At 42.6% G+C, this 15909-nt stretch overlaps 1 protein-coding gene across 12 annotated transcripts in view; it reads right to left on the reverse strand.

The window, feature by feature from the left end:
• The window catches only part of PTPRK (protein tyrosine phosphatase receptor type K), a 564132-nt gene extending 549070 nt beyond the window's left edge, over nt 1–15062 (reverse strand). For all 12 annotated transcript variants that reach the window (XM_060616623.3, XM_078447295.2, XM_060616622.3 and 9 more), the window contains exon 1: nt 14778–15062. In XM_060616623.3, coding sequence (XP_060472606.1) covers nt 14778–14874 — 97 coding nt within the window. In that variant the 5' untranslated portion in view covers nt 14875–15062. The remainder of the gene's footprint in view (nt 1–14777) is intronic.
• Between the last annotated feature and the right edge of the window lie 847 nt (nt 15063–15909).

Below are 15909 nucleotides of genomic sequence, written 5' to 3' on the forward strand. Positions count from 1 at the left end.
GCAGTTTTATGAGTGCCCCAAATTTCCCACCTTCTCCAACCTGGATAAGAAATGTTAAATGCATTTTCTAAAGATGTCTGAGGTATACACACCTAAAATGTACAGCTTCTGATACTCTCACTGTACAGATGTAGTTTTGGGGGGTTATTTGTTTTTATTTTCGTTTTTGTTTTTAGTCATTCATCCTAAGAGTCTGATTCCTTAGGAATCAGTATAAATTTCCCACTTGTTTTCATAAACATTGAATGATGTTCCTTATAATGTTTGCTGTGGCCTCTGTTAATCAGCATACGGAATTATTTCAGACATCTACCGTTTGCTGGTTTTATTTTAAAGGAGAAGATAATGGAGTCAGAGATTTTTAAAGATTATCAGCTTGGGATAGGATATTATGCAAACTTGGATTCATTTAGCCCAAACATAAGGACATGATAACAAAAGCTAAAGAGAATGAATTTTATTAATGTGTCACACACTCTTTGAAGCACTTTAACTCAATATTGAAAAAAAAAATCCAGGATAGGTAGGTACTTGTATTACCCTATTTCACAGACACAGTGTGGAAACCTGAAGGAACATGGTTAGGTCCAGTAGCAAGAAAACATTGGAACCATTATTCATACTCAAGTACAGTCAGGTTCCAAAGTCTGTGATCTTAAACATTATGCTATATGCTATTAAACATTATGCTATATGCTATATGCATTATGCTATACATTATTTATGACTGGAGATCAGCATTTCAGTGTCCCTTGCTTAAATATAAAATGGGCACAAAATGTTAGTGACTCAATTAAATTAATTTTTCCAAATGTGGGGGCACCTGGCTGGTTCAGACAGTGGAGCATGGGACTCTTGATCTCGGGGTTGTGAGTTTGAGCCCCATGATAAGTGTAGAGATTACTTCAAAAAATAAAGTCTTGGGGCGCCTGGGTGGCTCAGTCGGTTAAGTGGCCAACTTCGGCTCAGGTCATGGCCTCATGTCTCGTGGGTTGGGGCCCCCGCATCGGGCTCTATGTCGACAGCTCGGGGCATGGAGCCTGCTTCAGATTCTGTGTCTCCCTCTCTCTATCCCTCCCCCATTCACACTGTGTGTGTCTCTCTCTCAAAAATAAATAAACATTAAAAAAAATAATAAAATAAAATAAAATAAAGTCCTAAAAAGTAAAAAATAACATAAGTTTTCTACATTTCAATTTCTGAAGCTCCAGTCTATGGAATTCAGGGATTTTTTTTCTTTTCTTAGAACAATGTACACATCTCCAAATTTGCTTCTCTCCTTCATTCATACATTGCAGGTCGTTTAGGCCTCTTTTAATACAGAGGTTTAAAATCCCCATTTCCTGTAGGGCAATAGGTGTATTTAAATGACAATACTGTTGCCCCCTCCAAAATGAAAGACTAAAGCACCGGGTATTGAATTTGCTGCTTCCGGGAGGCAGGTGCGGGGGCAGTCTAGGGATTATCTAGCCCACTCTGGGTTGCCAGGACTCGTGGCCAGCCTCTGGCCTCTCTTCCTACGGGTCGCCCACCACTTGCGACAATGAGCTTCACTGAAGCCGCAGCAGACAGAAGGCTGATCAGAGAAAACAGAGGCAGTCGATAAACAGCTGTAGGTCACAGCAACTATGAATCTGCAGCCAAACAGCTAGGACCTCTGCATCGGAATGTTCACACTGTGAATGTGCATTTACACACAGCCTCCGGGAGGCCGCCCCCCAATCTTCCTGCTCATGTTCCCAGAGGGAGAATAAGTGATGGTGAGCCTCTAGAAAGACAACTGTGCTCGCTTCTCTGTCCAACCTGTTTACACCTGCTTACACTTCCGATTACTCAACTTCTGGGAAATTCCACTTGATAGAATTCTATTATCATTGCAGCAAATTTTTGCATAATGCTTTTTTGGTAGGCTTCTAGTTTTTTGTGTGTAGACTCAAGGATATGGAAAGATTGCTGACACAATGGATTCTCCCAGGCAGCTTCTAAAGTGGACCAGCAAATTGTTGGAGACAGTCTGAACTCAGATTTGCCAAGCCACAGGCAGGGGTACGGTCAGTTACAAAATAGCTCCAGGCTTTACCCGTGAATCACTAGATGTGAAGCTCTGCAAAAGTAATCTTTAACCACTCCTTTAATAATCATAAAAGTCACATCTGCTCCCAAAGGGCAAGGACAATGCCTGGCTTGCTTGCCAGCATATCCAAGACCTGTCACAGCATTGACACTTAGCAGATGTTGAACGATATGTAGAGTGGAAGAATAAATAAAGACATATAAACCTTATCAGAATCACGCTCTGGCCAGCCAGGCCCACCAGTTCAGATAACGAGAGCATTTTTTGTTTCTTCATGAAAATACTCAAAGGAAAAACTATACTTTCCATAAACTTGCTCTATAGGATTGCAGTCCTTAAAACATTTGCTTAAAATTTTTCAGTAAAAGTGGTTCATAATCATGCAATCTTTACTGGCATATCTGGAGAAAACACAAATATTGTTTGGGAGCATTACAGAGTAGAGTTTACTTATACAGAGAGAAAATAAGTATATAGGTGAAAATGAATCCGAGAGGGTACATTTTATGATTCACGATACGAAATTTACTCACTGTTCACAAGAAATGTACTGGCTTCTTTCTCATACCACTTTCCCCAAAGCTTAGATATGCAAACAGATATAGAATGTATAACTGCAAATGTGCAAAGCATCTATTGGTTTCATTTCCATTGTTCAGCATATTATTTTTGCCTTCAACAATAATTTATTATCAAACTTCATATTCCCAACAAAAATAAATTATATTTTATGGTAGTTTACAATTATAAAAAATACTTTCATACACATTATTAATTTTACCTTTCTTCTTCTTTTTTTAATGTTTATTGATTTTTTGAGAGACTGTGTGAGTGGGGGAGGAGCAAAGAGAGAGGGAGATACAGAATCCGAAGCAGGCTCCAGGCTCTGAGCTGTTGGCACAGAGCCCGAAATGGGGCTCGAACTACAAGCCGTGAGATCATGACCTGAGCCGAAGTCTGACGCTTAACTGACTGAGCCACCCAGGCATTCCTAATTGTACTTTTAAAAACTGTCTTACTAAGTAACTAAAGAAGATATTACAATCACTCTTCATTGTAATATTCCCATTTTAATGAGAAGGAAATTAAGGATTAAGCAGAAAGGTATTAACTCCAAATCTCAGAGCTGGAAAGTAACAAAACTAAGACTGGCACACAGTCATAGCATGCCCGGTGCTCCATGCACTTAATGGACTCACAGGGGCGCCTGGGTGGCTCAGTCGGTTAGGTTAAGCATCGCTCTCTTGCTTTCAGCTCAGGTCATGATCTCCGGGTTTCGTGAGTTCAAGCCCCACACTGCACTGGCAGCTCAGAGCCTGGAGCCTGCTTGGGTTTTGCTCTCTGCCTCTCTCTCTGCCCCTCCTCCACTTGCGCTCTCTCTCTCTCTCTCTATCTCAAAATAAATAAACTTAAAAAAATGGACTCTTATATAGATCTTGAAAGAAACCTTTTTCTCTCTCTGAAGCAGATCACTGACAACCTCATGACCTCATACATTACCTAAGTATTTAAATGTCAGTTTAGCTAAAGTGGCAAAAATGGGTCAATACTAGATAGCACTCTGACTCAACCGGCCAGGTTGTTAGGCAAATTATTGCAAACTTTATTCAGGAATCACACCTGATAAGGATATAAATAAGGGATAAAAAAGAGTCATGGAGGAAGCAGGAAATACATAGGGAAGAAAATAGTAATTCAGTAACTTTTTTAAGATAACAAAGATGTGTTGAAAGAAATCTCCAGTGACAAAAAGAAGCGTGCTCCAGTCAATAAACCTTCTTCCACAACCACTGTCTTCACCCCTATGTTGCCAGGCCAGCTGCTCTGGCTAGAAAAGGGCCATAGCAGCCATGGAAGTTCCTGGGGATGAGACTCTGGTCTAAACTGGCACAGCCACATTTGAGCCCCTGGTCCTCAGACACACCCAGCTTTAGGCCACCAGCACAAGTATGCATCTAACACAGGCCCGGTAAATCTCTCATTATAAGTGTGTGTGTGTGTGGGGGTGGGGGGGGGGGGGGCTGGGCAAACAGCTAGTTTCCTACATTTCATTCAGTATTCAGTACCCCAAGCTATTTCTTATAGCAACTCTTTTGAATATCCCATGTTGTTCAGAAATGCATTATAAAGTTAGGCACAAGAGCTGAGAAGATCAAAATTATAAGCAAGTTCACCTTCATCTCTTGAGTTTTTCAAAATTAGTTTCCGAAGTGAAGAGTTTCTAGGCTCAATTTCTCTGGGTCAATTAGCATCATTTATCACAGTTTCGCTTATCCCTTGACTTCTAAAAATAAACAAATGCATGCATGCACACACCTATACATGTACATATGGAGGATAAATGAAAATCAAGCAGTTTCCTAAGATGGTCTCTTCTATTCACAGACATATTAATTACTATCACCTCATATCTGGATTCCAACATTTTTTAATTTTAAATTTTTATTTTTTTTTTTTTTTTTGAGAGAGAGAGAGAGAGAGAGAGATGGAGTGCATGAGTGGGGGAGAGGGGCAGAAGAAGAGGAAGAGAGAATCCCAAGCAGGCTCCACTCTCAGCGTGGAGCCTGATGCGGGGCTCGATGCCAGAACCCTGAGATCATGATCTCAGCTGAAATCAAGAGTCAGACACTACACTGTGAAGCAGCCAACTCTTAATTTTGACTCAGGTCATGATCTCAGTTTGTGAGATCGAGCACCCCACAGGGCTCTGAGCTGACAGCACAGAACCTGCCTGGGATTCTCTCTCCCTCTCTTTCTGCCCCTCTTCCACTCAGGCTCACTCACTCTCTCTCTCTCTCTCTCTTTCAAAATAAATAAATAAACATAAAAAAAAGGTCAGACACCCAACCCACTGAGCCACCCAGTAGCCCCTGGATTATAATTTTAATGAAAGCCAATCCTTAGGTCAGGCTTGCTTTTGGAAACATTGCTTTAGAACTTTAAAATACAAACCAGAATAAGTAAACAAAAGTTTAAATAATAACTACCTGTATAAATAACCATTAAGCAAAACAATGTATATGTTGGTGACAAAAGTGACCTAAAAATTAAAAATCTTGAATTTGAGCTAAGTTCTTCAGAGCTGTATGACTTTGGACCAGTTATACCAAATGAAGGGGTATTAACTTCTAAAGTCCTTTTCACCACTTAAAATTCTGTGAATTTTTAACGTTGGACTTACTCAATCATGAGGCAAAGACAATAAGATAATGAAAATAATAAAACCCATGTTTTAAGCAGTCCCCAAAAGAAACACTTCCAAAATTATGAACTGCTGGTCTGCAATGCATGCAAAACTGCCATGTGCAAAGTGCCTCGGTCCTCTCTTCCTCCCCCGCCCTCTTCCCCTTAGATTCTGACAAGGCTAGGCCACCATGCCTTCTTGATGTTACCATTAGTGGTCCATAGCTGGGAACCAACTAATGCAACTGCCTTTTCCTCACCATATACTTTCTTTCCCCTCAAAGGATTATAAATACACACACAGGTCTACCACACTTTCTTTGCTTTTACTTCTCATGCTGTACTAAATTCTATCTTGAGTAACCATACTGTAGTTTGGTTGTCTTTCCAGAACCCATCCTTCTATCTGCTGATAAATAATGGTTTGATCCACCGTGCCCCCATCAGTCCATGTGACCTGAGTGGGGATCTAGAGCTGAACCCAGAATCCTAGTGGATTAAGCCAATCAGTGTACTTGCCTCCCCTCAGTTGGAGCCTTAAATCAGGGGGCTGGATACGTGATTGCTGAATCTGATCAGAGTGAACCTCAGGGCCTTTGCAGGTGCAACCACCACATAAAGCACACATTTTCCAAACACACGTGAACCAAAAATCTTGCAGTATGGGAGCCGCCAAAGCTACCGTGCCTCTAAATGGAGCTTAAGAATGAAGCTCCTGGAGTGCCCCAGAGCTAAGCTGAGCAGGCAGAAAGGGATCATACCCCAGTGGAGTTATGTGAACTCTACATCAAGCTTCAGCTGAATCGTCAGTTAGGAGAGAAAATAAATTCTGCTTGTATCTGGTCTCGGTCGCCTTTTCTGCCAACAAGCAACCAAAAAAATGTTTACCTGCTACAGACATGTAAATATTCAATAATGAATTTGGGTTCCACAAGTTCCTCACACACCTGAGGCAAGTTATGACGTAACCTCTCTAGTCCTCAGTTCACAAAGCGGAGAGGATTCCTATCTTAAAGGATTATCATGAGGATTTAAATTCATGGGAAACATTGATCATAAGGCCTGGCAGGTCGTAGGCACTCAGTACATGGCTGCTTTTATTGTTTTTGCAAGAGCTCCTCTCCCATGTGTGCGAGAATAAATTAACCTAATTACTGCTGACAAGAATCAAAGTAGAAGTAGCACAAAAGGAAAGCTCTAGAATGTGTAGTAAATTTAGAAAATATAACAAGTCAAAATGTGCAGACTCTAAAGCTCTTTAAGGTGTCTAGAAGTACCTTTCAGAGTTTCTCTCCATCACTAAGCTGCACTCTAGCACTGATCTATCTGGAATTAAGCCTCTTCCGTTAAACACCAGTGTCTAGAATAAGTACATGTGGAAATCATTGATTTGTAGTTTATTTATTAATTCAGCAACCATATTCTTTGTATTTCGAACAACACAGGTTAAGAGACTTTCACTTACAGTATCAAACATGCAGAGAATTCTGTTGTGTGTTGCCCCAAACTCCAGCTCCCAATATCATAACACAACCAACTATTATGGGTTAATATGAATTTATATTTCTTGGTTTTCATTAGTCTCTGCCATAACCATGTCATTATGCCAGTATTGTCTAAATCACTAGTGAATGGCAAAAACAAATACAGCAGTGGTGATTTAATCAGAGACTTCACTGTTAAAACAGCCAGCCAAAGTAGACACGTTTAGAATAGCAAACGGATAACAAAACACACTTACAGGCTCATTAATAAGAAGGCAATTAGGTCTTCTGGGAAAATTCATTTTCTAAAAGAATGCTAAAGCAAGCCATAAAATGCAAGTAAAATTGTGTTTTGACATGAATACTATACACTGTCTATTACATCATAATTTTTCTCTTGAGAAAACTGACAAGAATCTGTTCTTAAATATGAGCACAAAAGATAGTAAAAAGAACACCAGTTATATTTAATGCATTCTATCTAATTCTCATTCATTACATTTGACTGTCCTTAAATGAGCTCCTTATTACAAAGATCTTTAAATTACACGTAGAAGCAAAAGATAAATATAAAACAAGAAACTGCTGCTAGTAATATCAGAGGGAATATCATTTCCTGTATCAACATATCAGTGTGCTAAATAAAAATTATTGGCATAGGGGTGCCTGGGTGGCTCAGTTGTTTAAGCGTCCAACTTCGCTCAGGTCATGATCTCACAGTCCGTGAGTTCGAGCCCTGCGTCGGGCTCTGTGCTGACAGCTTGCAACCTGGAGCCTGCTTCGGATTCTGTGTCTCCATCTCTCTCTGCCCCTCACCCGCTCACACTCTGTCTCTCAAACATAAATAAACATTAAAAAAAATTTTTTTTTAATTATTGGCAGATATCACGTTTGGTCCCTCGATAATATCCTTACCTTTAAATATGTTCATAGCCAAAACTATTTATATTTAGCCTTGTTTTATTCTCTTATGAAAATATTTCTTTGAAAACTGTTTGAGTATTCTTTTTAAAAAGTGAATACTACTGCTGTTTTGATGTGTCTGCGGCGTTAAATTAAGTAAATACTGATCAGAAATATAATTCCAGGGAAATAGGGAAATGTGTTTCACATTGTAATTAATCCCTTCACAATACTCTTAGTATTCTACAGGAAAGTGCATGTGACAAATCTTTTCAAGATGAGCTTTCTTTGGCCTAAAGCAGTATTTCTCAAAATTCAATGTTCAAGCAAATCACCTGGGGGTTTCATTAAAATGCAGATTCTGAGTCAGTTGTTCTGAGAAGGGCTCTAATAAGTGACTCCAAGGCTGATGTCGCTGGTCCCTGGACCACAATTCAAGCAGCAAAATTCTAGGGCACCTTGGAGCTGATGAATCCAATGACCATGAAGCATTCAGTCATCAACCCCTGGGTAGGCTGTGAAGCCACCAGAAAGACTTCCTCTCTACTCTTGAATTTGCTGAATGATCCAAGGAGAATCATATCAAGGAGCTGTGGCCAGTATGTCACTTAAGCAGCTGCGTGGTCACCCCACCCCCCAACAAAGATTAGGGGAATCTCTGTAGTTGGTCAGCTGCTACTCTGGATGGGGTTTGGAGAATCAGCCTAAAAGCAGCTGGTTAAGGAACAGGCTGACTGGGAAGGGTTTATATAAATAGATACCAATCTGAAGGAAGATTTATTATTTCTTCATTAAAAGTATAGTACAAGTATATATATTATATACTCCATAGTTCACGTGTCCATGTCAGTGTTTTCATCTATGAAATAGGCAAAATAATTATCTATTTGCAATACTCTTTCCAAAATATAAGTACAGGAGTTGGATTCCATCTGTAGATGTCCTTAGCTTCCTTCTCACCTGAACCTTTGGACGATGAAATTCTATCATTGTTAAGATGTGTGTGTGTGTGTGTGTGTGTGTGTGACATACACAAAACACGTACTTCTATCTTTCAGCCTTCCCAACAAATTAATGCAGTCACTCACCTAGACACTCTTTTATTTGGCCTTAATTCTGAGTTCCTCTTACAAAGGTAATTCCTAGAATGACTACCTGCAGAAAAATTCAGCCAGCACTGCCTTGTTCATCGTGTTTAGTAACAGAGCTCTACAATCATATAAAGTGGAAACACAGATTATTTCACTCAGGACTACTTAATTTGCTCCTAAAACAATTGTAAGTGACAAAATAAGCCACTTGTAATTTTTAATGGATTATCAACACACAGAGGAGAAAGCCAAAAACCCCAAGCAGAGTTAAGTGGTGATATGGCAATGTTCCCCGACTGGATCAATGCGGTCCTTCCATCCCAGGCCCAGTGTTTTCCCAGAACCTCGACACTCTGCAAAACCTCACAAAACCAAGTTGAATTATGTATGTTCAAGCTTTTTTTAATGTTTATTTATTTTTGAAAGAGAGAGAGACAGAGACAGAGCACAAGCAGAGGAGGAGCAGAGAGAGGGAGACACAGAATCCAAAGCAGGCTCCAGGCTTGAGATCATGACCTGAGCTTAACCGACTGAGCCACCCAGGTGCCCCTGTTCAAGTTTTTATTACTAAAATATTAACTACAAAAGAATTTCCATAAGAATACTTCAGGAAAATAAACATACTTCTCACAACACAATCTTCACGGAACTAATAAAAACTTTTATGTGGAACTAAGTTTCTTTAAGAACACTGTTCATAAGAACACATTTCTAGTAAGATGGAGTTTGAAGTCTGTAAACTATCTACCTCCAGAATTCTGATATCAAACATTCAAACATATTTTCTTCATTTTCCACAGCATAGCTGTATGTAACTTATCTCACGTATGTCAAAATAACAGGCAATAAGGTCCTCAAGTGTGCTCTATCCCCATTTACAAAAAGGAACTTAAAGTCTCTCTTCCATTCAGAGATATATAAGCACAAACACTGTGACATTAAAATACCATTTCATGAAAAAATAAAATATCATTTCATGGATGTACATACAAGTTTATTTCTGGCTTCAGTTAAAATTAAAATTATCCTGATGGACAGACTGACTTACCTCGTTGTCAAATCCCAGTTTAACACATCATGAACTGGTAAGATATCATTGTCAAGATACCACTGTTCAGTAACTATGACAAACAGCATGAGTTTTGGTGAAAACACAAGTCATGTTCAAAAGCAAGTATAACCTTTTTAGGCAAAGAGAAACACACTTGATAAAGGAACACAAAACAAATACATATGATCAAAGGGTAAAGTCTGAGAGGAATACACAGAGGGAAATTTTTACATCCACAGAATAAGAAATGAATGTGTTTGGACAAAGGCAAAGGCTGATTCCAATAAACAAATCAAAAATAAGGCTTCCCCCCCTCTCTTTAGAAAATTAAAGATCAAACACACACACACACACACACACACACACACACACACACACACAATCCTAGTGTTCTTTGTTTTGTCTTTAAGAACAATCTGTAAACTCTCTTGATGTTTCCTGCTCTGAGTCGTGCAGTATTCCTCTTCCTGCTCTCCATGAAGAGCAAGCAGAGGAAATGGGAACAGCACAGGGCAGATGAGGACAGCATTTTCCATGCCTCTGAGAAGTACATCCATATTTAGCATGATTTACACTGTCTTTAATACCACCTTGAGCAGACCTAGATCACTGCACTTCAAAAGTATTAGCAGGCAACAACACAGTTTCTCTCTATAGGACCATATCACGTGAATCAAATGTTTTTTTTTGAAGGCCACAAAAATGTGTTGTAAACCATCATTGGTAGAAACGTGAGATTTGGTGGGAAAATTGGCGTTTGCTCTGGGTACTGGTTGAGTCACATTTCCAGTTTTTAAGAACAGGTCCAGCACCACAAGATATTCAGTGAGAACAAAAAGGCTGTGATTTTGTGTGTGTGCATGTGGGCTTTGTTATTGCTAAAGAGGAGTGGGAAGGAGGGTGGGAGAGGGGAAGAGTGGCAGAGGGGTTGACATAGTTTTCAAATTCGCATTTATGAATACAAAGAGAAGAGCTGTCAGCAGCACACGTGCCAAAGCCCGAATAGCAGCCAGACCTGCCTCTTCCCGACTGGGTAGGCCAGACACAAAACGACATCTTGCAATCTAGGAAAATCAGCAGAGTCAGATATATGGACAACAGTAAGAGAAAAACCAGTCCTGGAACTGTCCAGTTACGTATCATTACTAGCGTTAGAATTTAAAGTTTCAATGAATTGAGGGACGAGGAAATCAACAAGCGAACCTTAAGACAAACTGTTTCTGATGTATTTTCATAGTAGGTAGTAAGTACAAAAGACATTAACTCTACATACAGAGACATCAAGGAGTCAGACAACAGGAAAGTGTCATTGTTTAGATGAGTTGCAAGGTCCTATGGGATCAAGTGAGTGTGCGCTTACAGCGTGACATGTCAGGAACTGTATGCTAGGTGAAGTCAGGATCTTGAGCTGCATTTCCAGGTTCACATCATACTAGAGACACAATAGTCCCTCTCTAGGTCACTGATAAGACTGCATCTAAAACCATGCATATTTTTTCTCCTTACTGAGATGAAAAAGCTGAATAACCAAGAGTTGAACAAACAGCTAAATGAATGGACTAAAAATATAGTTCTTCTGTTGGTAGAATACTAGAAATGTTAATGACCCTTCCACAATAAGCTCAAGCAACAATTTACAAGAGGTAAGCAAAAAAAAAAAAAAAGGATAATTTGTCTCACTGTGCTGATAAAATTATAGTCTGGCCAAACTAGCATGTTTATGTTTAATAAAGATTAAAATGAATGACCAGCGAGGGAAACACATACACATGCTCCTAAATTGTCACACACAGTGTGGCAAGGACACACACATATTGTCCTCACTCGGCGAGTGTGGGAGCGAGCAAAGGTGACTCATGTCAAGGTACTTACCCACCTTAATGTATGATGACTACACCCCCAGAGAACTGCATAATGCTTTACAACTTACGGTGTCCGTTCACATAAATTATTTCATACCATCCTCATAAAAACCAGGTGGAAAGGTTAGGACAGGTATTATTATCCCCATTTTATAGATGAGAAAGCTGAGCTTCCAGGTGACTTCATCTGTGACTTGTTTTGTCAGTCATCTGAGTCCTAGTACAGAAAACTTTCTCCTATTATAATATCAAGAGATAACAGTGACACAACCCAGTGAATAAATGTCAGTGCATCTTTGTGCTTCTATGCCTCAGTTTCCCCAGCTATGCCGCTGGTATCGTTTTAAGTGAAAGTAACGTAAGTTGATATTCATAGGCTGTTCTGGTTTTAAAGAGGTTCACCATGCAGCATTTTTACACTTTAATTCCAAAAACTAAGAAAAAAATCACAGTCATGAAAAAATATTCTTAAATTTGCGGTTTAAACAAAGCACACTGGATGAGTATATGACATATCCAATAATCCTTATTCTTTCAAAATTTGCTTTTGACACTTACTACATTAGGAGCCACATGATAATATCTAAAAGTGGTAAATTGGCCTTAATGGATGTGATTTAAAAGATTTATTTAAAAGGTTATTTAAAAATTCTTAACATATATTTGTTTTAGACTTTTAAAGCATTTTGTTGAAATTCCTTAAAAGAAATAAAAGTGCATTATTTAAAGTAGAATATAAGGGGAAAAAAACAGCAAGAAAGAATACAGCTCCAATGTCTGAATCTATGTATTTGCAACAAATCTGACTACCATAAAATCTGAGGGCAGCAGAATACCACATGGCTTAGGAAAGCCAAAACATGAAAATCTTTACAAGACAAACTTTTAATTCATGGAGAAAAAGGCATATTCACAATCTGACTTTAAGCAGGGGGAATAAAAAGCATTCATTTCTGGGCATCTATGTAAATCATGAATGACAAAATTTTTAAGGCACAGTCCTGCAAGAATTGCATTTATCAGGACTGCACATTCTGTTTTTTACATGTAAAACATAAAGTCAAATGTTTTACGTTGTCACTAAAGCAAAGTCAGGCATATTTAGTTAAATTACTTAGAACTGGATGCCAACAAATGCAATTGTTCATTAGAGATAGCTAAACTCCAGGGATCAGAAAAGCTCATCTACACATTCTGTTAAGAGGAAATTTAATATTTACTAAAGGGTAAATAACATTGGAAAAGGCAAAAATAAAAGTTTCTTTATTGCTGAAAATTTGTCCATCAGCTGTTGAGACATTAATGGTTGCAACTCTTGAATACATGTAAGTTTAATCATGCAACTGGTAGGATTCAAACTTTCAATTAACAAACTACATGCCTTTTGAAGCGTAGGCTCTCAGTGCAGTGACAAACACTGTGCAGAAATCAATACCCACTCTAACTTGCCTGCATGTAATGACTTACATCAAGCACGGTTCCGATACCAACCGGCATTGTATGTCAGAGACGCATGCAGTAGAAATGCTTACTCCAGAAAGAATTAAATTAAGCCATCGGATCATTCATTGCATAGATCTGTTGCACTGCATACATCACCGATATACATAGCTTTTCCTCTAACACGCTGCATTTCATAATCTGCCTCAGTGCTGTTGTCCAACTCCTTTTACAGAGTTCCACAGAAGGGGAGAGGGGATGGGAGGGAAATCAACATCCCTCCGGATGAAAACACTCTGAGTTTATTTCCGGGAAACAGGACAGCCACAACAACCGACAAGTGCAAAGTAAGTTCGTTCTCGTTCTCCGCGTCCTGCGGCCTCAGCCAAGAGCGCGGCTGTCACTTCCCCGGTCTTCTCCATCACCCCTCGGCCACCAGTGCATCTCCATCTGCACCGCGAACCAGGGCAGCACTTGGGCTTGCCAGCCGAGCCGAGCTGGGCGGACTGGCGAGAAAAGTTGTCAGGACTGGCGAGAGGCAGACAAGCGCCCGGGAGCCCGCTCCCGAGTATGCACCTGGTGAAACTTCAGAGCCCCCAGAGGAGAAACCGAAAGAAGCAACCAAGGAAAGATAATAAAACTGGAAGGGTACAGAGTACAGGGCTGGGAGAGACGGGGTTTCGCGGACTTCTCTAAGTGGCTTTACCAAGAACCCCAAGAGCCAACCTGCAAGACCGCACCACATCCCTCCCTTTGGGCTCTCCCAGCTGGCGGCGGTCGTTGATAGCCCCCATCATTCAGGCGGGCTCCGGGGGTCACCGCGCCAGCTTCGCGGTGCTCCGCCGGAGGAGCGGACTGCCACCGCCCGGGGTCAAGCTTCCCCGGCTCGGCGCCCAGACCGCGCTGCGCAGGACGGCTCGGTGTGGATCCTTAGAATCATATTTCAAAACATCTTAACAGGCTCCGCCAACACACACACGGAACCTACTCCACGCAGTGCCCTAACCCACAGGGCAAAACCGGGAGCAGCCAACACCGGGGGAGGAGAAAGGGACTGGGGGAGGGACAGGGAAGTAGTTAGACAATAGTCAAGGGAGGTTATTCCCAGGACAAAAAGCACCTGGCAAAGCGCGCCGAGGTCAGTCCCTTCCAGTCTCCACATTTCTGACAATGGCTTCCCGGGGACATTTTTTTTTTTTTTTTTTTTTTTTTAATGCTACAGAGGCAGACAGCAACAAGCCCGCACCACGAGCAACAGAGTAGCCGTCCCCAGAGTCGTAACTACTTTTTCCTTCTCTCTTCCCCAGCGCGGTAAGCGTGCGCTGGGCGCCGAGGCTACCAGTTTAAAATCAAGGTCTCCCCGCGCTCCCGGACAGCCCTGCCAGCCCCGGGCCGGAGCGAGCCTCCGAGAGGAACAATGGGGTGCGGAGATGAAAGTTACCTGCGCCAAGTGGCGCCCAGCCCGGTGCCCCGCGTCCTACCTAGCACAAACTCTGGGGACATCTTTCCCTCTGCCTTGTGCCGCTCCCCCCCCCCCACCCGACTCCCCGGCCGCGTAAGCTTCCCGCGAATCCTTGCCCCCGGCCCCGGCAAGGAGCCGGCTCCAGCCCCCGCGAGCCCCGGGCCGGAGGCGTTCGTCGGGACTCCGGACAGCCCCCACCCCCTCCCCCAGCCGCCCGAGCCACTCACCTGCGGAGAACTGGCCTTGGGCCGACCCCAGGGGAGACCAAGGGGAGAGGAGCAAGAGCGGCACAAAAACAGGCAGCGCCGCCGCCGCCGTATCCATGTCGACTTTGGGAGAAGTTTCAAGCAGCTTTGCAAAGAGCTGCCGGGGGGGATCGCAGCGAAACCCACGGCCGAGGTGCCGGCCGGGCCTCGCGCGGTGAGGGCGGGAAGTCCACGGCAGCCCGCCGGCACTTTTGCCTTCTTCGTGGTGCCCAAACTACCGCTGGGGCGCAAGCGTCGCCCGCGTCGCCGGCCGGCCGCGGCGGCAGCTCTCCATGCTCGGCGGAGGCTGCTCCTGTTAGTCAAGAGTTACTTTGCTCGGGGAGGGACGGGGGCGGAGCCGGGGGTGACGTCGCCCCGCGGGCTCCGGGAGCTTCGGAGGAATGCAGGCTCGGGCGCGGCGCCGCCGCCTCCTGCCGGAGAGTCGCGCGCCAGCCCCGGCCGCGCGCCCCGCGCCTCTCGCCGCCTTTGTTCGCCGCCCGCCGCCGCTCGGGGGAGCGGGCGGGAAAGGGGATCTGCGCCGTTGGCTGCCCAGTTCCAGAAATCGGAGTTTGCGAGGCGACTGTTTGGTAAGCAGTGTGGCCGGACCACAGAGGACGGGCGCAGAGAAAGCCCGGCCGCCCGGACAGGGGCGTCTTGGGTTTCTGTCCCTGCGGTGCAGGTTCCACCGGAGCGGTTGCCGGTAGGAAGAAGCGGGAGTGGAGAAGCGCCCTAAGGAAACACCCACCTGCATTGAAAACTCCCTGTTCCTTATTCTTGTAATAAGGAATAAGACACCTGACCCCACCCCCAGGAAACTTGTCCCTTATTATGTAAAAATAAAACTTGAAGCCAATAAACGTTCGGTAACTTTCCAGTGTGAACAGCTGGCGTGTCTCCTTTCTGGTTTATTTGTCATTTTCCGAATGTTTGGATTTACTCTCTGCTTCGCTGACTTTGCTTGTGGTTCTGAAACCTTCCGGCCTCTTTCCACGTCTTCCCTCAGGAAGAGCCTAAGAACTGCATCAGCGCTCATTATCCCTTCCTTTCGCATAGGTCTGCTGGAGTAGAAAAGGGCTTCAGCTTTGTTTTTAATATCTAATAGGTACTTAAGACA

The sequence above is a fragment of the Panthera onca genome, chromosome B2 (genome assembly GCF_046562875.1).
Source record: "Panthera onca isolate mPanOnc1 chromosome B2, mPanOnc1 haplotype 2, whole genome shotgun sequence".
Taxonomy (NCBI): Eukaryota; Metazoa; Chordata; class Mammalia; order Carnivora; family Felidae; genus Panthera; species Panthera onca.